The 25187-nt window shown below is 39.9% G+C and overlaps 1 protein-coding gene across 3 annotated transcripts; it reads right to left on the bottom strand.

Annotated features, from left to right (window-relative positions):
- Nucleotides 1-10: 10 nt before the first annotated feature.
- eps8l2 (EPS8 signaling adaptor L2) lies at nucleotides 11-23918 on the bottom strand. Of its 3 annotated transcripts, XM_069163684.1 has the most exons (21): nucleotides 23731-23918; nucleotides 19205-19255; nucleotides 18673-18719; nucleotides 13366-13430; nucleotides 11440-11601; nucleotides 10701-10850; nucleotides 9545-9624; nucleotides 9067-9176; nucleotides 8876-8946; nucleotides 8659-8785; nucleotides 6497-6585; nucleotides 6329-6403; nucleotides 5139-5287; nucleotides 4885-5053; nucleotides 4757-4791; nucleotides 4571-4676; nucleotides 4174-4293; nucleotides 3091-3166; nucleotides 2820-2991; nucleotides 2267-2399; nucleotides 11-973 (listed from the first exon to the last, which is right to left on the bottom strand). In XM_069163684.1, the coding sequence occupies exons 2-21, from the start codon at nucleotides 19237-19239 to the stop codon at nucleotides 896-898; spliced, it is 2049 nt and encodes a 682-aa protein (XP_069019785.1). In that variant the 5' UTR covers nucleotides 19240-19255; nucleotides 23731-23918; the 3' UTR covers nucleotides 11-895. The 3 variants fall into 3 exon arrangements, with proteins under 3 accessions (XP_069019785.1, XP_069019786.1, XP_069019784.1); XM_069163685.1 differs by lacking the exons at nucleotides 19205-19255; nucleotides 23731-23918 and having other exon boundaries at nucleotides 8689-8785; nucleotides 18673-18922; XM_069163683.1 differs by lacking the exons at nucleotides 19205-19255; nucleotides 23731-23918 and having other exon boundaries at nucleotides 18673-18921.
- Between the last annotated feature and the right edge of the window lie 1269 nt (nucleotides 23919-25187).

Raw genomic sequence — 25187 nt, forward strand, 5'->3', positions numbered from 1 at the left:
ACAAAAACAGTCATGTTGTAAAATATTGAACAAGTTTATTTTTTTAATTACTGTCTTTTTAAACACTGTGCCCCAAAATATTTACAACCCCTGGAATGTTTTCCTCTAAATCTTCATTTAATTATTCCTCCAGAACAACATATTTCTGCATATTCTCCTTATTTTACCTGTCTGTGCAGTTTAAACTGCAAAATACCATGCTGCTAAAAACACAAGAATTGTTACTGACAGTGATTTCATGCAGAATTATTGCTTGGTAAGCTTGCCAGAATGTCTGAAATCTGAAAATAAACAGAAAGATTATGTGTATAAATATTTACTGCTGATCAGCATGAGACTACTTCTGATACCTGCTAGAAGTAACAGGTTTTATTATTTATTGCTCCTGTAAACGGTAATAAGAAAATAATTGGCTAAATATCAGAAAATGTGTCAAACATTCTGGCACTGATTTAGAAACATCTAAAATCTACGTTTTCACAAAGTAATTTAGTAAACAGCTGCAATATTAACAATGAGCATAAACATTGACCGCACTGCTCGTACAAATATGTACGTTACATGCACGTCATGCATACACATGCGCTCGCTCGCTCGCGCGCGCGCACACACACACACACCAAACTACATATATTCATATGTTCCTCTTTTCAGCAACTCTCTTAAACGACACAATTTGATGAGACATTAAGAACAAAATCAACGTAATTAGATAAAACACTTGACTACATACACATTGCATAATACAAAATAAATATACAATTAAAAATGTATACAATATTTCAGAATTTTCTACTGCAGGTCATAATTAACAGTAGATTGATTTGAGAAGCTGCTGCACATGGGAGGCGGTGCGGGAGGAGAACATCTGGATGGGTCATGTCGGTCACCAGGTTCAGTCTGTGCTGCCGGAGTCGATCCTTTCCTGCCTCCGCTTCATGATCTCCTGCAGCTCAGAGTCTCCACTGGACTTCTATAAAAAGGAAACAACATCGATGTCTCTTTAAATCTTCTTGTTCCCTCTAATAATACTATTCTCCTTTATAAAGTGTAGACAGAAAAGAGTTAAGACAGAGGCCAAGAGGTAGACTTAAATTTGCATAGGCAGAGACATCCAATGGGTTAGGGAATGCTAATTTCTTCTGAGAACAATAAAAGGTTTAAAAGCTCTTTAGACTAAAGTATGTAAAGTATGTATCATTAAACAAACAAACAAAAAAAATCCCACTGGCTTTTTTGTTTGTTTTAATAAATCAAAGTAAAACCTGTTTGTACACAAATCTGAATAGCATTTAGTTGATGCTTATGCAGTACATGTTTAAAAAAAAACCTGAGGAAAACAAAGTAATAGATCCTGTGGACTGTCAAGGAATTGGTCAAACTCCATAATAAAAAATAAAAAAAAGTTTGTATGTATTGCATTAATATCACAGTTAGCTCATTGGTCAAGTAGTAGGTTAACAAGTCTCTACATGTTTGATGTATGAACATGTGACAGATAAACAGTAAAGTAATGATACAAAATACATGGGACCTGTAATTCCTTAGCAAAGCTGAGGCTTTTTTCCTTTTACATTTGATTGAAAGATCCAAAACATTTGTCTTTGTGGGACTTCTTGTTGTTGCCTTAATTCTGCTCTATACCTCACTGCCTTGTCAAAGTTAAGTCTTATTGCCTCACTTTAGTTTACTCTTTATTTCTTCTGTACCAGTGTATCTTTGCTCAGTGGTGCTCTCTTTCTGTGTGCTTCAGATTCTCCCAACATAAAAAAAAAGTTGCTTATAGACAGCTAATAAATATTTTTTCTAGTTTAAGTGGGTCACAAACTTTATATTTTCACTTATATTACACTTTGTTGTCAGCATTTATTCTGTGAAACAGTTTGTTGTGTTATCCATACGGGGAATTGTTAAATTGACAAATCCTTTCTAGTTAGGGCTGACCTGATTTCAAAAAGCACAAACCAACTTTTTGGACTAATACAGTATTAATTATGAAGTGTGACTCAATCAGAGTCTGAAATGACACCAGCTTTTATATAGTTGAGTATTTCCACTTGTCTTAACATGCCCAGATAAATACTGGAAGTTGAGAAAGCGGAGGATTAGTCACACATTATCTATAAAAAAAAAGCTCTCAAAATGTCTCCAAACAAACATTTATTTATTTATATATTGTTTTTTTCTTTTTTCTTTTTTTCCGTCTAATCATTAATGAAACAGGTGTGTAGGCAGTTTGTGTACACAGACAGATGGTGTGACCGACCTCGAGCTGTGCTTTCTGCACGGTGGCCTGACAATAGACACGACCACCTTCATCTCCACACACCGCCTTCAGCTCCTCTTTGTTCAGGGAAAACAGTTGTGCTCCAGTCAGGATCCCCAAACATTCAACAGTCCTGCAGAAAAAACATCCAGACAAAATATTTACATATTATCAAAAATACATTTAAAGTAATTCTTAATGTAGAATGTTTAGTAGGGAGTGCACTGTTGCTGCTAAAACACAGCAGGTCCAAATGGGACAGGTTTTATTGCACTGTGACATGTCGTGGCATGAAGACGTGTCATCAATAACAACTGGATTTCTTTGAGGTGTGTGTTTCAGCAGACGTGTGATGTGACGACTGGCTCAATGGGACATTTAATGCAACTGAGGTATATTGGTGCGATTAATTACAGATGTTCCTTTTCACTTTTAGAAAACACTGAAAGTAGCAAGGAGGTCAGCAAAAACAAGACGTTCATGGGGTGTTACTCTTTTGGATGTGGAGAGGTATTTTGGTTTGGCGGATGGATGAATGTTGTGGTTGACTTACTGTTTTGCGAAACCTTTTGCACTGAGCCATGCGGTCACCTGCTCAGGTTTTGAGTCAAAGGTGAGCGGTACATGGCTGCCGGACGGTCGCTCCACACGAAACTTCCTGGTGGGCGGCTGGCTTTTGTTAGCAGTGATCATCATCAATAGCTCACTGTTTACCTCATCCATCACTGCAGCACAGAAACATGGTGGAAGCAGACATCAGAACAAGAGCTTATTTTTCTGTTACTTCTGCATCTGAATTTATCTAATTTGTTGTGTTCACTCACTTTTGTCTTTAGGTCGACCCTTGTTGAAGCTGTCTCCTTGGCTCAGCGACCCGGGTGGTGACGTCCTGTAGCCTTGCTGCACACACAGAGACCCCAAACACACTTTATGAGAAAGCAACCACAGCGAGTGTTATCTCAAAAACCGGTTTGTCTTTGATGTCATTCTGGTCGATACATTTTTGCCAAGAAGCCAAAGGAAAAATATGTGTGTCTGTTACATATGGAAAAGTATCTCCAGCTGCTGCAGGGTGTTGATGAACCTACAAACACACGTCTACAGGAATGCACTTATTTAATGAGGCTGCATATAAATGTTTTATGATGTGTAGGAAACACAGAGAGGTTGTACACAAAGCTGCACTGACCTAAGATTTTGATAATACATTTCCAAATATGTCCCGAAAAACAAAAATGTCTTTAGTTTTATTTAGTAACATTTATGTATTTAAAACATTAAACATATTACTTGAGCATACGGTACAGTCCGATTACTTTATCTTGACACCTACACACTGGAAAGAAAGTGTTATCTGTTGCCTGTGCTCTAATCATTCTTCGCACTTTTAACCTGGAAGCAGCGACTTTGATGAAGAAAATTATCCCTGAGCAGTGCTAGAGATACCTTGACCCTTCTCTCAGCCCTCTACAGTTAGTGACTGCCTTCATCCTGACACCTCCTGACAACATGCCTCATAAAGATTCCAACTGTACCAAAATGAGTCAAAGTAAAAGAGACACACCCAGTCTGTACACAATTCTGAAAGAGAGTCATATGTCCTGTGGCTGCATTGAATTCTGGTCCGGTGACTGGTATCTGAACAAAAAGTAATTATCATGTATCTAAAACTTGTGTGCAGGTTTTTTTGTTTTGTTTTTTTTTTAATGAAAAAATAAAAAAGATAAGCTTAACAGACTAGCTCTTTTGAGTACAATGTACCTCTGTTTCTTTCTCATGGTAAGAAATAGCAGAGGACCCTAAGCTTAACCAGTCAAGTTAAATGATTTAGAATAAAACCAAAGCAGAAATGTTTATGACAATTTTACATCCCCACAGATGTACAGTATATACTGCAAGTAGGTCACCTGGTTGTAGAAGACATCCGACTCGTCCACCTTCACAACGTCCAGGATGTTAAACGGGACATAGCCAGCTTGCCCGCTGCGATTCCGTAGTTTCCACCACTGTTTGTCATCCTCAATCACCTGTAACGCACATTTCATATTTCACTTCACAGCACTGAAAAGTGTGAGACAAGTTCAAGTCTTGTCCAGCCCACACTGTGGACCTGCACACAGCTGGAACTGTTTCACTGCTCACAGTGACACTGGACATGTTTTACAGTTGAGGATGTAATTACAGGCGACTTATAGCAAGTTAAGATGTTAAACTTCATAGCAGGATCATCTCTGTCAGATGCAACATTTTAATCGAAAATTGGTTCAAATCTTCACGAGAAGTTAGAAAATATGACTTTACGACCTCGAGGATTTCGTCCTGCAGCACTGACAGCTCGTTGGCATTCCGTGCTACAAAGTGGTAGCGAATTTTGGCATATTTGCGAGTTTGGGGCATCCCATTGTAAGACCTGTTAGGACACATGGTATCACAGTTTAACATATTTTGGTGTCAGACACAGAAAAGTGTGTGAAGGACTTCATTACTTACCCATTTGATGAGTTTGAGGAGTGAGTTCCGTAAAACTAAAACAACAGACAAAAACATTTACTGATAAAGTTACATTCTTAAATGTTTTGGTCATTACATTCACAGATAGTGTCTAAAAAAGCCCTTACATCATCGGCTGAGTGTTTCCTATAATCAGGGCTGATTGGGGCCCCAAGAGGTCCGGAGGGTCCCTCAGTTTCCCACGGGGCCGTCCTGAAGAGCTCTGCCGGCGGCTCCCAGCCGTTCCGAAACTTTGGGTAGTAAGGAGGAGCGCACTGATCTCTGGGCCACTCTGCTCTGCAGGGGGAGGGGGAGGGAAGGGATGGTCAGAAGGCAGCCCTTTAGCTCCAATCTTTGCAGACAGCCAGCAGTAACAATGTACCTGGGTTTGGTCCATCCATCCCCGAGCAGCTCAAAGATGGTCATCTCTTTGGGAGTGAGGTGTCCCCGCAGGAATTCAACAGTGTCTTTAGACAGATGAGGAGAGATGACTGAACGCGTCAGTTCAGGACTCCCAAAGCTCTGCAGCACCTGCGGACACATTTATAAGTTTACAGCTGAGACAAACTGAAAGAGTGATGTTGGGAACACAACTAGTATAATCCAAATTTTGTCTTAATAAACTTTACAGTCAACATGTTTTTGATTTCTTCATTTAGTTCAAGAAGCTACGACTAAATGACGAAGCATTCAATACCAGTTTTGAAGCTGGATTGTTTTTTGATGCTTGATGCTCCAAACAACACATTTTGGCGCTCAAAAACTATTGAGGTGCAATATCTTGCTCAATTTTGTCTGAGGAAATTAAAGTGAACGTTATATTTCAGCTGTTTATCAAAACAGTCTTTTTTAGAAGGCATTAAAGCAATAACTAAAGAGCTATAAACAACATCCATTAAGAAAACAGTTAAACAGACGGGATATAATATGACAAAATGTCTTTTAAATCCTCTAAAATATGGACTTAAAGCATTTTATTTCCACAGTAGCAGAGCACAGATGCATCTGGAGCTACTGTATGCTGAGGCTGATTGTTGATTTAATTTCAAATATTACTGCTCTGGCTTTATCACAACTAGATCAAGTAAATCCAACGTGTCCAGAGTCCATGCAATATCTATGCACAGCCAGGTCACAGCTCTGTATTTCTACCCAGCAGTATCGAAGGTGTGGCTGAACACTGCAGCTTGGGAAACCAGCATTATATAAGTGCGGCTGCACCTATCTTAGGGTGGAAAGCCACGTCGCTCCAGTCTGGTGAGAGTTTATCAGAGCAACAGAAGGTGTGGTGCAAGAAAAAAATAAAAACAATCAGTGTAAAAGCAATAATGCCTGATGGCAAAAATGCAAGTGTTGAACTGTTCTTATTCTGTGGATTTAAATAGGCTTGTGTATTCTCATCCTATAAGCCTGTGGGCTGTCAATATTTAGGTATACAGTGACATGGAGGACTTATTTAGTGCAATAGGGATTTATGCAGATGACATTCAGAAAAATTACCATGTGTTTAAAATGTTGGCATCCTCTATCCACATAAACCTCCCAAAGATCAGACAGATTTTTAGCTCTTACCAGCTCCAAAGGGCCGAAGAGGAAATGAACCAGCTCAGAAGCACTCGGGTTCTGTATGTGTTTCTTCAGCTTGGCCTGCAGGGGGCGCAGTGACAGATACAGCAGTGAGAATGTGATGAAGAGAGAGCAGCTGATGAATGAGGAAGGTTAGGAGCTGTGATATCTCACCAAGAGGTTGAAGGCCAGCTTCAGTTTCTGCAGGCTATCAATGAACTCTGCTTCAGAGGGGGGCTTGGCTCGCAGGGTCAGCATGCCCTCTGTAAACAACCAGAGCAACAATGACCACACACAGACTCCAGAGTTACCAGACAGACATATCACAGATGGGGCACAGGTTTCCGTCTCTGGCCAGGGTTCAAAGCCATAAACCTAAATGTTTATAATTTGGTTTACGTCTCCAGCAAAATAAAGGACAGCAATACAAATATTGTGAAAGTAACAATCTTGAAGATCTTTGTTTCTTTCTGTTTGGCGGCACCTATGGCGACAAGCAGTACTGCAGCTGTTTTTGTTGGACTTCACTTCCCAGAGATTCAAACCATGTCGCCTGTGTGACATCAGTCAGTTGGCCGTAAGTGACAACTGGCCGAGACATCACTCACTGACACATCACTCCGTTATGAAACCTCGAGTTCGGCGTTTTGGCCATCGCCATGTTGTTTTTATGAGGTCAGAAGTAACCATATTTGGACGAGCTAGGGAGGAGCGAGCGGTGGGTCCAACATGATCTGATGGGGAAACCAAGGATACTACGACCCGCCCACCGATAGCAGAAACTTAACTTTACCCCGGGCCTGTCAATTAAAACAGATACACCCCAAAATATACCTTTAAGGCCTAATATCTAATCAATTATGGAATTATTTTCAAATAGACTACCAGAAAACAAATCAGGCAGGGTTGATTTAGCAAATTACATCATATTGACACGTGGAAAAAAATATATTGACTTTGTATTTCATGAGATGTTGAATGGGAGTCAATGGAGCCGGAGCCTTTGTGGAGCAAACCCCTAGTGGCATTCAGCAGTATTGCAGTTTAAGGCACGTTCGCATTGGTGTAATTTTTCAGACCTGGTAGCTACGTCCCCTTTGATATACAGTCTATGGTTGCCAGTTGAAGATCAAGCCTGCTATGTTAGCACTGGCTACCCTCTCTGACAGAACAACCACTGCTGCATGATTGAAAATGCGTCACTAACTGAGCACCGCTTGTGATTTTTCCTGGGAATGTCGCAACACACACCCAACTTGTTCAATTCATACTGCAAATGTAAGGACTTTTATTAGCGGGCCACAGGCTCAGTGACCATTGTGTTACCTCGTTCTGCACGTAGATAGTGACTTAACAGATTTTCATTGAATTGAAAACCTTCAAGATTATTATATTGATACAGCTTCACAAAAAAAAGTTCACCATGGCCAGAGAGTAAGAAAAAGTGTGCCACAGCAGTGATTCTCAATCTGTGACTCAAAAGGTCCCCAAATTCTTCTGATCCCAAGAACCATTGTTAGGTAGAGTTTAAAATGAGAAATATTCAAAAACATATGAATCAATACATCAGTCTAAAAAAATCTAAAGCTCATCGAGTGAGCACATGGGACCCTGACCCCGAAGTTGAGAAACAGATTCTCTACATTGAGAATTCATTATCTGTCAGGGACAACACATACTTCTGCCACTTTTACATTGTTATTGCCAAATGATTTGTCAACATATAACACTTATGGCAGGTGTGTTTGTCCCTGACCAGGACCACACAAACACATTCCTTTTTTAGCATCACATGTTACATGTACGGTATGTTTCACTGCACAGAGAATGAGGTGTGTTGACATAAAAACACAGCATCATACCACCGCCAGCTTTAGGTGGTAAAATATGACTCCGCAACATTTACAGTAATATTATTACTTTTACACAATAATGACAAGGGGAAATTATTTTAACTCATGTAACCTGTACTTCATTTCATAGTCCATGCAAAATTAAACAGAATTTTGCTATGTTTTGGTATGGTAGTATTTTGACTTTAAAAATATTCAAACAGAAAAACATTAATATTAATAAATCAAAATCACCAAATGTGTGGATAGTACATCAGATCAGCACTCTGGAAGATTGACTACTAAGTAATAATATTACCATAGTGTGAGAATTGCACACTGTATTACTTAACAGGACCCCAAACTGGCCACCACTACCACATACATTACTGGATGAGAGTCCCAGGCCACAGGACACAAAGAGACACAAACATGGCAAAGTGAGCAATATGCAAATATTGTCACTGCATTCGTGCCACCACATCAGAAGAAAGGGAGACAGACCTGCTGGTCCTTTCTTCTTATTCTTCTTACTCTTGTTGCGCTGGTTGAGCTGAGAAAAGGCCTCCGCTGCCTTTTGCAGCCGCGCCACAAAGATCTCAATGTCATCCAGGGCACAATTGAGGATTTGCTGAGGAGAACAAATCCTGCCGTTTAGCATGAGGAATGCAGCATTAGTAGACATGAGAGGAGCCGTGTAATGTGATGACAGATTACTCACCACATCCTTTTCAATGCGCTGGGCCAGTTTTTCATGTGATTCTGTGTCATTTTGTCCAGTAGCTCGCCTGTCTATGTCCAAACACAAAACAACTCAAGATATATAAATGTAACTACTGAAAGAGCATATCCATAATAAACAGTGAACAGTGCATGTTCTTTTGAGTGCATGTACAGTATGTGTATTCTCACCCTGTGTGTTTGGGGCTGCCACTCGTCCCTTTGCGACAGGTGGGGGGCCCTTAGGGGCCGAGGGTGGGAGGATGGTCTCTCTGTGACGCTTCATTTTCTCCTGGTTCACCCTGAAGGAGGAGGAGACATGAAGACTTTCAGAACTCTGACATTACATTAGCTAACTAACTACTAATATATAGTAATATAATATTGTTCATTAAACATGTTTTGCTGAACAGTATAATTGAAATGGTGGAGAGGGTTAAGGAACTGTGACAGTGATACCAGTAAGTGTCATTTTTGCAGGTTTTCTAATGGAGAGAACAGTGTTAGTAGAAGATAAAGAGGAAAAAGGAGAATTTTTCTTCCAATGCTAACACAAAAATTCCTTACATTCCCAACTGAGTAGCTGCTTAATCCATCAGAGGGTGTGTGTGTGTGTGTGTGTGTGTGTGTGTGTGTGTGTGTGTCTGTCTGTCGGCAGCACTCATCTCACTTCAGAGTCTGAAGCCTCATTTTCTTCCCATGCTTGTTGTCTCCAATGGCACTATCTACATCTGCATGAACCAACTCAGCCTGGACAGAGTGAGGAAGGACACACAAAGTTAAACTTAACATACTGAACATGTGAACAGTAATTTAGTTTATATCACCATGTAATTTCACTCTGGGCCATTACACAGTGAGCTTTCCTTCCTACCTTGTTTCCCTACATCCTATTGTGACTGTCATACAAATTTAAAGAGTATATTAAATCTATTTGGAGAGGGGAAGTCTTCCTTGACAACACAATAGCTGGATTCCAATGTTGATGATGGTGATTAGTGGTTTATTTTCTCTTTATGATATTCTGTCTTTTTATCTTTGAATATCTATGCCACAGAGCTGAGGCTGAAGCAAACTTGATGAGCAGTGTGATTAAGTTTCTGCTGCCAGTTGTGACTCCCTCCCTGCAGGTGTTAGAAACTTTATAAACTGTATCTAAAACAGGCTGCAGGCGGGACTTACAATAAAGATTTGTATTTCTTTAAAAAAATTTGTTCATGTATAGTGAGTTGTGAAGCAACCTTTGATGCCTGCTCTTAAATAATCTTTATTGAATAAAAGTACATTGTAGTTAGTAGCAGCCTACAGCTAATTGATGGTCAAATTCTCAAGCACTTGCGATTCTGAATGCAGCAATTTTATTGTACCCTCATCAGATGTCACGCCACCACTAAGTTTAATTTACTATATTACTCCAGTTAAGACAAAGGCAATGCATGTGATAAGCCAAAGGCCATTATATTCACATCCTCACTCCAGTAAATGCTTATGGTCCAGTAGTTTCTTGTAAATTATTTATTTGAACCTTGTTGTGGTGATTCTGAACAATCACCACAATTTGACAATGTTTTTTAGCTGCTTGAGTTTCTGTCTTGTTTTAGCCAATAAAAAAAATTGTCACTTTCATGCATATGACCGCTGTAAGATAGTGTTATATCCTGTCAGGGATACATCCTCCTTTAAGCAAATGTCTCTGTTCAAGGTTGCAAATCTGACCCAATGCTCCAACAGCACAAGTTTGGATTTATGAATGACATAAAACAAAAAGCAAAGACAGTAAAGGACGCAGACTGTGCCAAGCCTGTAACATTCGAGCTGAGACCCACCTCCACCTCGTCACAGTGGAAGAAGTGGATGTCGGGTTTGTGCTGCTCCTTGTCCTGACACACGAACAGCAGCATGGAGGGGTAACGTGTCTGGTTCAGCACCGCCTGACACAGGTGGATGGTGGGGAGAGGGAAGTTCTCCAACTCCTCCTGCAGGACAAACACAGAGGAATGGAGACAGCATCCAAGCATTAAGATAAAATGATGCAACAAGCACTTTTTTAAAGGATATGTACGAGTGAGAAAACATAATTAAAGGAATATTTTGGCATATTGAGAACTTGTGTACTTTTTTCAATCTATAGACTGAACTGGGCTTCATTTACTGCAAGTCAAATTTATCTCTAGGAAAAATAGTGTTTGTTCCACTCGTACGTTGCTTCATGCCCCTGCACCTGCACACTGGCACCTGTGTCAGGTGGAAGTGAGAGTTGAGGCACTTTGTCTCGAAGAGTTGTGGCTTAGATTGTGTTTCTTGGGATCCTTGTTGGGGACCAAGATTAAAAAAAAGAATGGCTTGTGTTTTTGCACCAAATACATTCACATAACGCAGCTCAATAGCACCCTAGACGCTTAATGTTACATGTCCTGATATTTCAAATTACACCAGTGACTAGTTAAGTGACTTTGACATGTTAAATTTAGCAGCAAATATTTGACACAAATGTTGGTTGTACAGAAAGATCAATTGCCTGTTAACATAATGCAATGATGTGTGGACGGATGTGTGGAGTCGTACCTGCGTCTCACAGTCCAGCAGCCTGACCGCCTTGTCAGTGACCTGCAGGAGCATCTCCTGGGTCCAGATTTTATCTTTTGAGTCCAAAAGAACCAATTTCTTGATTGCATCATCCACTGTGATGATGGACTCTGTCTTGTCCATAATGAATGTGGAGAGATGCTGAGGAGGAGACAGTGGTTGGTTACTATGACCTGGAGTGAACTAAAAACAGCAGCGGTATGGAGTATACAGTAGAAAAGGTGTACTTTGGAAAGTAGTCGTAATTTGAAAAATACATTTTTATTATACTTTTTACTTGGCTATATTAAAGTAATATTCAGACATTCTGGACCTACTTATATTCTTATGTGGGAATACGCCTATTGTGCTTATTTGTTGAGTTACATGACACAATTGAGCAAGTTAGTTTAGCTTAGCATGTACCATCAACAGTAGGCATAGGTCTGTTTAAACGGGCACATTTTGCCTAACAGCCTTTCGAGTGTTTGCTAATTATCCCCCCAAAAAAGCTTTAAAAACAACAAATTGTGTATTTACGAGGAACAGCATGTGACAGCATTTTTCTTGGCTGGGAGCAGTAACGTGTTGAGTGTGAACCTCACAATGACAAGACTCCAGGAAGTTACTGTGCCCAGCCAAGAAATAGCCGGTACCACATTGTGTCATTTTTACACTTTATTTATAAAAGATTAAGTTCAGCATAATGTGTTAATCAGGGAACCAGATGAGCTGTTTCTCCATTTCCAGTCTTTATGAACATACATGTGTCGCAGTGCCTTAAGCTGACAATGTTTTTTAGCTGCTTGAGTTTCTGTCTTGTTTTAGCCAATAAAAAAAACTGTCACTTTCATGCATGTGACCGCTGCCAGCATGGTTGTTATCTGTGATTGCCTGCCCATGTGTGATAAGGCATTAAGGGAGGCATTAAGAGAAATCCTATCTACACAGACGCGGGACATAGTTCAGAACCATCCCTGAAATGAAGCAGGTCTCTCCTTCTCAGTCTTCCTACCATAAGCTCCCTACTGCTGCAATCAGAGGCCTGGTTGTTTTATTGCAACAGAGTTCCAGTAAATGAAACACATTCAAGAGATTAACTTGCGTGCCAGCTTTTATAGCCGAGTAAAAGAACAATACACCATTACATCTTGTTTTTCACCTGAGGTTCACTGACTTTTTAAACATTATAAACCTGTACATTTATAGAATAGTAAAATATTTTCTTCTTCTTTTTTTTTAAGCCTTTTATTATATTGTTAGATTATTGGGGTATTTTACCATTAAGTGTGAGAGGAAAGACATGAATGACACAGAACAAAGGTCCTCGGATGGACTCAAAGGGGACACAGTGGCATTTAAAACTACTGGGCTGTCAGGACACCCCAAATATTAGATTCATTGCTCATTTGTATAAACAGTTTAAAATGTGATATTTATCCTATTTTTAGTGTGTTCATTTTATGGTATCTACAGTGCCTCTATTTATCGTTCCTGTCTCCAGGCATACGAACGGCTAGCACATGCATTTCTAACAAAATAATCTCTCCAGTGAATTATATGAAAAAGTTCATCAAAACTGTAGTACCACATAACAATGACAAATTGTACTACCAATAGAGAACTGAATATGTTTGGGATAGATAAACATAGTTTAGTTTCTTAAAAAAAAAAAAAAACTATTGAACAACTCTGTATTTCACATTAATGTGTACTAAAATGCTTTTGGACCTAAATAACAACTAAAGGTAAGGCATGTTAAAGTAACTCTCACAATGATCCGTCTACCTCCCAGTTTTAAAACCATCAAACAAATACAGTTTTTATCCTTATTTAGCCATATTTTTTTTATTTATTTCTAAAGGTTTTTAAAACTCATTAACTTAAATCAAAACTACAAAAACAAAGAAACAGTGAAGACTTTACCTCGACATGATACTGCGATGTCTCATGCATGATAAAATTGGAGTTGGAGTATTTTTTCCGCTGCTCTGTTGATGGGAAGACAAAAAAATCTTGTCAGTCCTACCTGTAATTCTACTGCATATCTTTCTATAAAAACATCACCAGTAACACTGACCTAAAGTCCACATGTTGTACATTTCAGGAGACACAATAGCTTTAAAGTAAATACTGAGTACGAGCTAAAAAGACAGACAGGGCAATAAGGAAGTGATAAGCATCAGTAATGGGTGCATGTTTTTTTTTTTTTTTTTAACAGTGCAACTGTTGATCCCGGAGTCAACTATATGGTTAGGTATTGACCCCTATATTTACATGTTTACTGAGATTATTGATTTTGTTGGTATGCGGTATTTTTAATGAGGCAGAGAAACTACCTCTAATAAATAGTGGTTAAATACCAAAAATCTCCTGCCAGATGATGAGGGAAATGGAAACAGACCTGAGAAGTTAATTATTAAATCTCATATGAATGAGTCTGTGTTTTAATTTGCCACGCTCCACATTGTAATAATGTTGGCCAAAATGGCATAAAAGCTCAGCAGAACAAGTGCAGCAATCAGATTGCAGCTCGGATTTACTGCAGGTTCAAAGATCAATGACAGCACTACGCACTTCCTCATCTGTGGCATTTTACTTTAATTGTAAAATGCTGTTAACAGCCGCTACACCTTCAACTTGTATAGTAGTGAGGCAGCTGAAATTAAGTGACATGTTAAACTATTTATTTTATCAGGACGAACAATGATTATAACAGATGTGTCCACACAATAGACAGCAAGGCAAAGATCCCCTTCAGACAGAAGCTACAAATTCTGAAATGTTTATGATTCACACACATCTTCAATCCCGACAAGCACAGAAGATCTATACAATCAGCAGAGTTTCAAGGTGGACACCCAAAATTAGTGTCACCAGTTCAGTATTTAACCTAATATGAAATATGGTCACAATCTCCCCTTCTGTTCCTGAGTTATGATGTACAATATGGACAGAAAAGTGTTTTTGCATTTTTGCAAGTCATTTTGATGTCACAAGGACATTGACCTTTTGGATATAAAATGTCAACACTTCAAAATTTTCTCTTATTAGACGTGTGTAAAATTTTGACATAATTAGGGTATGAATTCTAGATTTAGAAGCCCAAACGTGTTTTGTAAAGTCCAAAGATACCCTACGAAACCTGAAAATCTAATGCATTTGGCCACAGCATGTTTTTTCAATACACTAGTTTTGCATTCTTACTATGACATCTGATTCTTCTTCCTCATTGAAAAATCCAGAATTTATATGGTAATATTCATGTTTTCCAATTCACTAACATACGCTTCAAGTTTCAAGATCATGATAGCAACCACAACTGGTTTCCACCTCCAAAACTGGCCTGGCCTGGTCAGACATACGAGAGCCTGTCACAGAACCATATGATCATCTGTCCATCTCTGAAACTCCAAAACAAGGTGTGTAAGAGAAACTTCAGTGAACAACAAGCTGAAACTCACTACAAAGCTCTGTAAATGCAATGGAGGCAGCAGATTTTGGTGCTAATTCCACATACGTTTATCACAGTGTCACATAGTTTTTGTACTTTCATTTAAAATACTTTAAAGATAAAAAATATATATATTATTTTCCAGCAGCTTTAAACCTGGAGACTTTTTAACAAGCCTTAAAACATTTAAACCAGTAAAAGATATAACATATGATTTAAACCAATAAAGTGTAAAATGCAGTGAGCCATTTAAAGCTTGAATGACATCTCTAGTCACAACCACACCCAAACACTGGAGCTCAAAATAGCATTGTTCATAGCATTGCGTGTGTTGTTGGCTGAGGCCATTGTTTTTAAACTAGCCAATGTTAAATGAGTGTGCCAGTGTGCTCACTGACCTATTTACCAGGTGAATAGTCTGCAGGTAACAATTACATTTGAATGAGAACATGTTCCTATAAATTACACTGCCAGATCTCATATCAGGTATCTTTTGGTCCCCCGAAACAACATTCAGTTTCAACAGGTTTTCAATTCATACAGAAACATTTTGCTTAATGTGCTTTATGATGACTGGAACATAAAAGAAGCACTGTTTGCGCAGCACTTAGCAAAATGTATCAAGGCTCCAAAGTACATTTCAATATTTGATTTCCCCTTATTGATATCAAGTCATCCCTATACTTCATATCCATGCAGCCAGTGTCAGAGTCTGAATGACGCAAGCATTTGTTTTTCCTGATCCTGCCATTTCCTCTTTGCTGATTCCTTCCTGCTTGGCTCCCCTGAGGTGAAACACAAGCGTCAGGTGTCATTCTGAAAGTTGAGCTTGCCCCATGACTTATTAATGACTGACATTTATGCCAATCAATTCACAGTCCTGCGACAGCTTGCAATAAGAGCCACTTAGCAGGCAGATGGGCAGATGCTCAGAGCTCTCGAGAGTCAATGACCAGTGATAAACATGGCTCCCTGGCCGATTATCAAACCTATACATGGTCCTGATCAATCACAGTCCCAATAATGTACCACTGAAACAAACTGAGGTTTGATATTTGACCCGAGTCCACCCAAAGCCAACAAAAGTAACAACGTTTGATTCAATGTAATAAAACTAGTTACATTTTTGGTACTTTAGTTTGATTAATAAAGACACAGTAAATATAGACAATACAAAATAAAAGATAAGAACGAAAAGCATGTATTATAAATACTGAATCCACCCAACCTGCTATTTACTTAACAATAAGCACTTGTGTTGGCACAAGCTCACCTGTTTTCATTTAACTGCAAGAAACCATTTACATATCGAATTGTGCTGCTGTGTCAACAAGATTTGACCATATGTCCCCTGAAATTATCACACTAAGTTATCTCGTAGCCTGATTCCCTTCAGACAGACACAGACACTAGAAGTTCTGGATTCAACTGAATTCAATGCAAACACAAACATTCAAGAAAAACTACAGAGCAGGAAGAGATCAACGTCGCTCTGTTAGAATTTCCACCTGTTGATTCAGTCTCACCCCAAAAACATTTTACCTGACAGAGACATGCTCCTCAAAGAGAAGAGCCGCGTGATGGTCTGAGGTCCAGTGATGATGAGTCTGATGTGGCCTCTTTCTGCTCTACCCCCAAGCTGCTGATAACAGATCAGGTGGGAGGACCTGTGCATCATTTGCATCACTTGTCTGCAGTGATTGATGTGGGGGTTTGCATATGGGAGATGGTTCTACTGTTGTTAATGTTGATTCAGCAAGGATTGGGCCTATATCTATCCAAATATCCACCACTGTTATGCATGGTGCACAATGTTGTCTACTCTCTTGCCTATCATGTTATGAAGGACAGGCATGCTGCTGTCGCCCTGCAGTGAGAAGGTTGTGGTGACCATCTGCCACACAAGATGAGGTAAGTCAATGGAAAACAGCACAGGCTCATCACACGTACAGTACAGCGGGATATTTCACAACGATCACACGAGTGGGTGCATCCTGTGGATATTTGGATGATTTATCGCTCAAAAGTGTTTCAGACAACAAGGTGCACAGTAAGATGGTTTGGCAACGTCTTGCATCCCGACGATACCGTCATCTGCCATTTGCCACTTGTAGTTCTAAATTTGGAGCAGTGCAGCCATGTAGGGAAGCCGGTTGTCCTGTTATACCTTGGTGTGGGTTTCTATCTGGGTCTAGGATACATGGTAAAATGTTTCTCTCTGTTGGCAGTGTGGAGGGAGGTACTGGCAGCGACCAGTGAGCTCATTTCTGAGGCAATGAGGGGAGGACCGGAGGTGAGAGCGGGGCAGAGTCTGCCTTTTCCTTTCCACTTTTCAATGTGCCTTTTATTCATCTGCAAGACATGGGCATCCCCACCCTGTTCCAACCACACATTAAAAACAGGCACACCCTCCACTGTAACATAGTGTATTTCAGTCCCTCCCACACATACACACAAACACACCCTAACACAAGTATGCAGCAGCTTTTTAAAAAAAAAAAAAAAAAAAAGTCACATCATGCCATTGCTGTATTACCGAGTTTCACAGCAGTGATGAGCAGCGATGCAGCCTTGACAATGCAGATATAAATGGAGTATTAGAATAACACAAGCACATCCCTCAATTCAAAGTATGCAGAGAAGACTGAAGGTCAGACAACATTAATAAATCTGCACACACAAGAACATGACTAAGTGCAGACACACACACACACAAAACGGCTGATGCATCTGACAGCTACTCCCAGCATGCAACGCAGGCCTGACACAGAGCTGGAAACTCAAGTTCCCTTCAGGAGCACAGCTTCCTTCCCATGACCCTCAGTGTCTGACAGAGGTGTCAGCAGGCTGAGCTTGATGGAGCTCTACAGCAGGACCTTGCCCCCCTCTTATCAGTGTGCGCGTGTGTTCTGGGGATAGGACTGTGATAGTTTTGCGAGGCCACACGGATGCAGCAACATGACACCGAGTGAGATCTCTGAATTTCCTGACAATTTTGTTTGCATAGCAAATTGAATTATGTTGTGATTTTTGTGTCAGTGACAGCGCCAATCCATGCAGCTTCACTATGAACAATTCTTAAGCTATTGGAGGAGAAGGCAGGAGGTAATAATCATTTCATGATTTGCTTATTTAAAGCTGTAAATCCTTGAAAACAAGAGTCAAAAGTATATTATTTCATTCTCTAAATAGTGAGACAAGAAACGTGTATTAAAAGTAAAAAAGTAAATGCAAGTAAGAGTAAATATTCTATTTATTTGGCATCGAGCAGATTTATACACATTTGATGCACTGAGTATTTAGAGCAGCAATATGGTATTTATGAGTTCAAATAAATCACAGTGCCCTTCAACATAATTAAGTCATATGTCACCAAGAGCAACAATGAGGCTCTTTTATGTATTTCTAATAGTTTATGGACAACAATGCAAGTTACTCTTACTCTAAACAGCAACATTTCGTGTTAAATTTAGCTCTTTTTATTGGAATTTTAGACAATAAAATATATGTAAAATATGGACCGCCTTTAAGTACAGAATGGATAGACTTATTTGATGAGTGAGCGCATTTCTATAAAACTATTCCTTGACAAGTGAGAGTGTACAACGTCCTAACTATTAGCTGTGAACTGTGAACAGTTTGTATTGACTCATGCTACAGAAATAAGGGCAGGTATAATTCAATTTTAAAGGGATGTAAACTGAATGTCTTGAAAACGAACCAACAATAAAAATCTCTATGACAAAAACACCTCGGCACACTTCAATGAAGCTCCTTACCGTAGAGGGCCTTGGCGCTGATCTTGCTGTCCGATCTGGCGACTCCACTGCAATGACAAGATGAAGAGATGAAGTTATGCCGCAAGCCCTTCATCTTCTCCCCTGCACCTCTGGATGTCGGTGTCACAAACCCTCCGAAACTCCCTCACTGCAACTTCTTACGAACACAAGCCTCCAAAAAACAGGAGTGAGATATAAGGAGCAGACTGGCCAGCACTGGATGAGATTAGCCTGAGATTCTGAGCATATGGACCAGGGAGGGAGAGAGAGGGAGAGTGGAAAAGGGAGAGAGAGACTAGGGAGAGAGGGGGTGTAGGGCACGGAGGGAGGCTGGAGCCAGGATCTCAGGCAAAGTAAACAGTTCTCAACAGAGCCTCTCTGTGCCCAAAGTCCCTGACCCACACCACCTTCCACATACTGGGTTAGTGATTCTCCAGTGCCTGTGACAGTAACTCAACATAACGTGATTAGCTCACACACAGAAAGGTAAATATGTGAGGGGAGGGAGCAGGGATGTGTGTGTGACACTCACTTGGCTTCCCTCGACTGAGGTCCCAGGACACTCATGATTCAAGGCATCCACCTGGATAAAGAAACAGGGAGAAGGGGGATCAGAGAGACTGAGAGGAAAGTGTCTGTTGGAGGAAGTGAAACATTTTCCACTATAACAAACATGCATTATTTGTCTGAAAGAAAGCAGTTCAAATGTTTGTTGAAAAAAAATTTGGTCATTTTTCTTTCATTCCACTTTGAAAAGCTCTCATATACAGTTCATGGTGTAGGCACCTCATTAAGGTTGCAGACGCAATGCAAAGCTGTATCATTGTCTACTAGGCAGCCTGTTCTTCCCCTGTGGCGTGCCAGGTGTTGGGCCTGTACTGCTGTTAGTTGGGGGACTGATCTGACACAATAGCAGACAGCAGGCTGATGTGCACTGTGTAATTAGATCCACTCTGTTGATGACTATATATGCATAGCTGCTATTAATTAATTTGGTCAGGCTTTTACACCCAGCCACGCTGACTATTTGATAATTAGCATGGCCTCAAAGGAGACAAAGCATCGTGTAACAGACTATTGCATCTAAATCTGACAGATTAATGAGCAGAAAATGAGAACCAAACTCTCCCACGCCTTCCCCTCTGAGCCTGCAGACTTTGACTTGTCTGTCAAGGCATGTACAGACGATGCTATGTAATATGTATCAGGTCTACAGCACACACCGTGGCTGAGCACATGCTATCACACTATGCTGTAGACCCTAAAGAAATGCAATACAGCAGAGTAGGTGACTTCATTAAATGTAACTCCTGATAACTTTTTCACAGTTAATGACAAAATGGAGGTGTATTTAACCCGAGCAACTGGTTCAGTTTGTATGATTAATTGGTGGTGAGAGGTTAGGAAGCTGCAGCACCAGCAAGCATTTTAAGTTTTCTCCAACAGAAATCCAAACAGTGGAAACTGACCATGTGTCACTTTGTAGCACCGTGTGCTTTCCACAATAGCTATTAACATTACAGTATCTGTTTTTTAACCAAATGTTTACCATATAGCCATTTCCTCGTGACATGCTATGAAGTTAAAACTGTTTTCTTTGATAACATGCAGCGCTACACTACATATGCACAGGGTTAATACGGAGAGTGACAGTATGTGCGGTCATGCCTGCTTATCTCACAGCAGATCATAAACATAATCACGCTAAACAGATAATCTCCACAGAAGAGAGAACAAAATCACAACAGCTTTCACATGCTGGGCCATCGTTAATGCATGTTAAAATATGATTTTATTCACATTGGGCCACCAGTAGCACCACGGCCTGCTGACTGAAAACTACCACAACAAAATCCATAAGCAAATAAAACTACTCGTATATACTTTAGTGAGTGAAGTCTGCTCAAAAGGTAAGACTTCCTCTTTCTGTCCTTGTCTCTCTGGTCATCTTCTCTCCATGTTATTGTCCACGGCTCTGGCCTGCTGCCAGGTTTCAGGAGGGCGGTGAAGTCGGACTAGAACAGGCTGGGTGTCATGTGTTGTCAACCTGATGGCAAGAGGCTGACTGCACACCTCCACTCAGTCCACTGTAAGGTGCTTATTGTTGAACTATGACAACCTATTATTAAGAGGTAATGACATGCAATAAGAACAATAATTACGCTCAAGAAGCAGAGGGTGCAGGCTGCTAATTTTGCTTTCTTATAAATGCTGTCTCATATTTAATTCTACCCTTTTTCAAATATTTATGATATCCGGCTGCTTTCATTTTCCAATTTATGGAATTGGGTTAGACTCGTGTAATTTTCATACCGCTTTCTGTGACAACAATTTATCTAAGACCTGTGACATGCCTGAGCAGAGTTCTCCCTTGTACGGTCTCGTATTTTAAGCTTGTGGTATCAGTCATATGACGATGTTGTTTTCAGATTGAAACTTGTCAAACTGTCATCTACCATGGAAACAGCTTGAAACACACAATAAGCATTGAAATCCTCACAAATTCATCCAAAGTTTGAAACTTTGAACACTAAACAACATCTCCATACAGTATCGTTACATGCATATCAGATAAAAAAAATTAAAAAAAAAGTGTATTATCTTTGGTAATGCACAGATACAGACAATTTTATAGAAGCCCTACCCAAAACCAATGGACTCTGCAAACAGAGTTATTTCTAAGAGACTTTCATGTCCTGTTTTGCACAACAAAAGAATCATTTAGCCGGTGTATTATTACACGGAAGTGTATAAACTCACTATATGAAAGGTAACATAAACAATAAAATGTAGAAACACTTAACAAATGATAAATATATGTAATAAATAAGTTCTGTATCAAGCGTACACAAAATTAAAACAAAATATTTATAGTAGATGAAGGCTGAAACACATTTAATGCCACAACATGAGAACTGTGTTCTATAAAGCACTGCCAGGAGAGATTTTATCTCTCATCGTAAATAAAACTCAATAACAGCTTTAACACAATAAATATCTACATATAATAAGCTGTCCAGCTCTGAGACACACCACACACACACACACACACACACACACACACACACACACACACACACACACACACACACACACACACCCAATAACACATTTGGACCTGCATGATTCACTGCTGACAGACTCAGTACAGTCTAATGCTCATTAGCAGCCTCTTGTATTTTTCAGACAGACAGCGAGGTCACATCAGTCTAATTACAAGTGCGACACTTTTCACATTGTCACACTACAAAACGATATAAACTGTAGACAGTGGTATCTTATGAAATGTATCCAACAACATAGCTTTGCTCTGATATGAGCTATCTGAACTTTGCCCCATGACCTTGACTAATTGTTTCATAAGAGATAACAGTTATCTGATAATATGCGTTTTAAGCCATACTGACATTTGTCTGAATCACATTGCAATTATGACGATAGCTGGCGATGATGCTACAAGTTTATTTTGGATATTCTGGTGCATTCTTTGAATCAGGGGCCAGAGAACCAGCACAAGACAAAATCAGGTCACATTTCACCGACATGATCCCCGTAAGTTCACATAACATTCATTTGATTCTTCCAAGTCCCTGCAGAGAACAACAATCTTGTGCCAGAACAAAATGACACCAAAGAGACCAAATCACAGTCAGTGTTTCTCCTTTGGTTGTTAATGTGTAGCATGTCAGGAGGTATAAACCCATTAAACTCAAATGAAACCACATTCCTCTCATCACAGAGCTAAATGCTCTGTCAAGGCTGTGCGTGCAATTAGATGTAAATAAAGGTAGCATCTATTATAGGAGCCATAATTGAGCTACAATTTTAATTAAACACCCTTCATACCAAACATTCGGCCCATTCCACATGGGATTACAAGATCCGCAACTCCCCAAGACGGTATACAATGCTTGAAATATGAATGTTGCTGCAAAGAATCTACAAATTCGAATGCATTGATGCTACACACATGTGGATTCTCTTCAACTTGACAGCAGGGAAGATCTATAATATCACCAGTTTCAAAGTGGACACCCAAGATGAATGTAACCACTTCAATATCTGACCAAAAGTGAAATATGGTCACCATCTCCCCTTCTGTACCTCAGTTATGGCATCACTTTCACAAAAATGGGACAGATGTGAGTTGACAGTGACCTTTGACCACCAAAATCTTTGCAAATCCTATTTGAGTCCAAGTGAAAGTTTGTGCCAAATGTGAAGAAAGTCCCTCAAGGTGTTCATCCTTGTAGCAGACTTTTCTTCGGGTGCTCGCTTCATTTATGTTTCATGTGTGAACACCTAACTGAGTCCAAACAAAGTACATGTTTATCTTCCTATATTACTATCACAAAGCATTGATGTTGCCTGTAAAAACGACAATAAAAAACAAATTGAAGCTCATGTTCTATTGATACAGCAAACCATCAGAGCACATAGAGATCTAAGCTTGTTAGATAAATTATAGACAATATCATTCTCAGTGCTGTGTTGTTGTTGTTTTTTTATATTAAATCTGCTCAGTTTTGGTTTACTTCATATGTCCTCAGCCCATTGAGCAAACACAGATTCTCTGATCAAACAATGTTGAGCTTTTTGTTGAAAAAAAAAAAGAGCCTCTGCATTCCCAGATGTATAAAACAATGTACCCCAAACATATATTTCTATTCTTGTCAGCCTCCTTTCTTCTATGCCAAGTAATTCCATAACCAAGGTGCACAGATCTTCCACGCAGCCTCACATAATTACCCATCTTAAATTCAAACTCAAGACAACTTTGCTGAACCTGAGCAACATTAGAAAGCTCAAAAAAGAGAAAGTCAATTAGCATAAGTAACTCCCTCTGCTGAGGATCATGTGGTTTGATCGAAAGCCCGAAAACAGCCACTGACGGACTCGTAGTGAGCTTTGTCAAGTGACACCATGTTTATGCAAGTTTTCTGTCATGTGTGAAGCCACGTGTATTTAGGCCTATTTCTACAGACTGGATTTAATGATCAGGTTTAATAAACAAACAAACAAACGAAAACGTATCTTGTATCCATCAAAGTAACTCACAGTAGTGATTTCCTGGACTGGAGGCTCAAGGTAATAGCGTGGTTGAGACAGCGCCTGAATCATCAGCCTGCCATCCCAACCTGCAGCCGGCTGGAAAAAAAAAAAACAATTAACTCCGCAGGAAATAACGAAATCTGTATTCTGAAGGAGACCTGCTGAATTCCAAATGTAAACTGTACACAGCTGCCGTCCAACGCCGCGCACAGACGTTTGCTGTCGACTGAGGAAAGACAGTCGCTGAGGAGGCGACGCGAGAGCAGGTGAGTGATCGATGACGCTGTAGGTAACTCTACCTGACGGGGGAGGAGCTCCTCGGACACTTCACTTGGAAGGTGCGTTGATTGACGTAAGCTTCGCAATTGAATGTGATGGTGAGAGTTTGGATGCATGCTGGTGATGTGACTCACTCATCTGCACATATAGGCTGCAGCCTATCTAATATACTCACCAAGCAGTGTTCGTGAAAACAAGGTCATTTAAAGCCGGACTTCTTGTGAAGCAGAGTTTCACTGCCATTTTGACTTGAATGTGTGGACATAAGTTTTAGAGGTGTTCCAACCAGTTTCTCGGCAGTTTGACTTAAAGGAATAGACTGTAGAGAGAGAATTGTTTAGTCCAAAATCTAAGCAAAACTCATCTATCCATCCCTCCATCAATCTATCCATCTATGTATCTATCTACACTGCAGAGGACCTCATGCCCAGGGTGTCTTTACCAACATTTATCGGTCAATAAAAAAAAGCACATCTATAAGATGTTGTTAATTCATAGGCTTAATCAGTTTTATATGAAGGCTCTCCAGTTGTCATTTCACTTCCACAGGTTTCTCTTTGTGCAGCAAAGTGGTGACTGGTCTGAACTAGTTGGATTCGACAGGGTGACTGAAAGAGGAGCAACAGTGTGGAACGCTGCCCGGGTTTCAGTGTCACTGGCTGGTAAGAATGACCACTCTTTGTCCAGCTGTAGTGTGCTGTCCCCACAAAGAAGATCATTAAGATAATGCAGTTCTTTTTCTGGACAAGTTACATGAACAACAAGAAGACTGATCGTATTTAAACTGCAAACTAAAATCTTACTGACTCCTCGGGATAGCAGTAGTGGGGCAGAAGTAAAAAGTTAAAATAGAAAAGCTTGAACATACACGGCGGTTGACCTAGTCGGTGTTTGCATGTGCCTGGCTGTTGCTCAAGCACAGGCACTCCAAAATGTGATTTGTTTTGAAAGTGGTTACTTTGGAAACCTTGCCATTGGGTTTGATCATTAACTGGAGCTGTCACTGCTAAGAAATCTCCTGTGTGAAATAAGTGGGGTCACAAATGAATAGACTAACACTGGAAAACTACTGGATGCTGATCTCACGTCAACTAGTAAAGAGACAGCATAAAAAAATGATTTTTTTATTTATTTTTTTTAACATATAATTTTCCAGCAGCAGTTGAAGCTATCAGCTACTTTGT

Source organism: Embiotoca jacksoni, unplaced genomic scaffold (assembly GCF_022577435.1).
Source record: "Embiotoca jacksoni isolate LCO1_2020_lvr unplaced genomic scaffold, fEmbJac1.0.p SCAF_3, whole genome shotgun sequence".
Lineage (NCBI taxonomy): Eukaryota > Metazoa > Chordata > Actinopteri > Embiotocidae > Embiotoca > Embiotoca jacksoni.

Excerpts from the sequence above, each read along its gene's own strand:
- eps8l2 (XM_069163683.1), bottom strand. The coding sequence starts at position 18,766 with ATGAAGGGCTTGCGGCATAACTTCATCTCTTCATCTTGTCATTGCAGT. Across the intron at positions 8,786-8,875 it reads AGCGCATTGAAAAGGATGTG|CAAATCCTCAATTGTGCCCT; the intron begins GTGAGTAATCTG and ends TGTTCTCCTCAG. Across the intron at positions 3,167-4,173 it reads CGGATGTCTTCTACAACCAG|CAAGGCTACAGGACGTCACC; the intron begins GTGACCTACTTG and ends CTGTGTGTGCAG.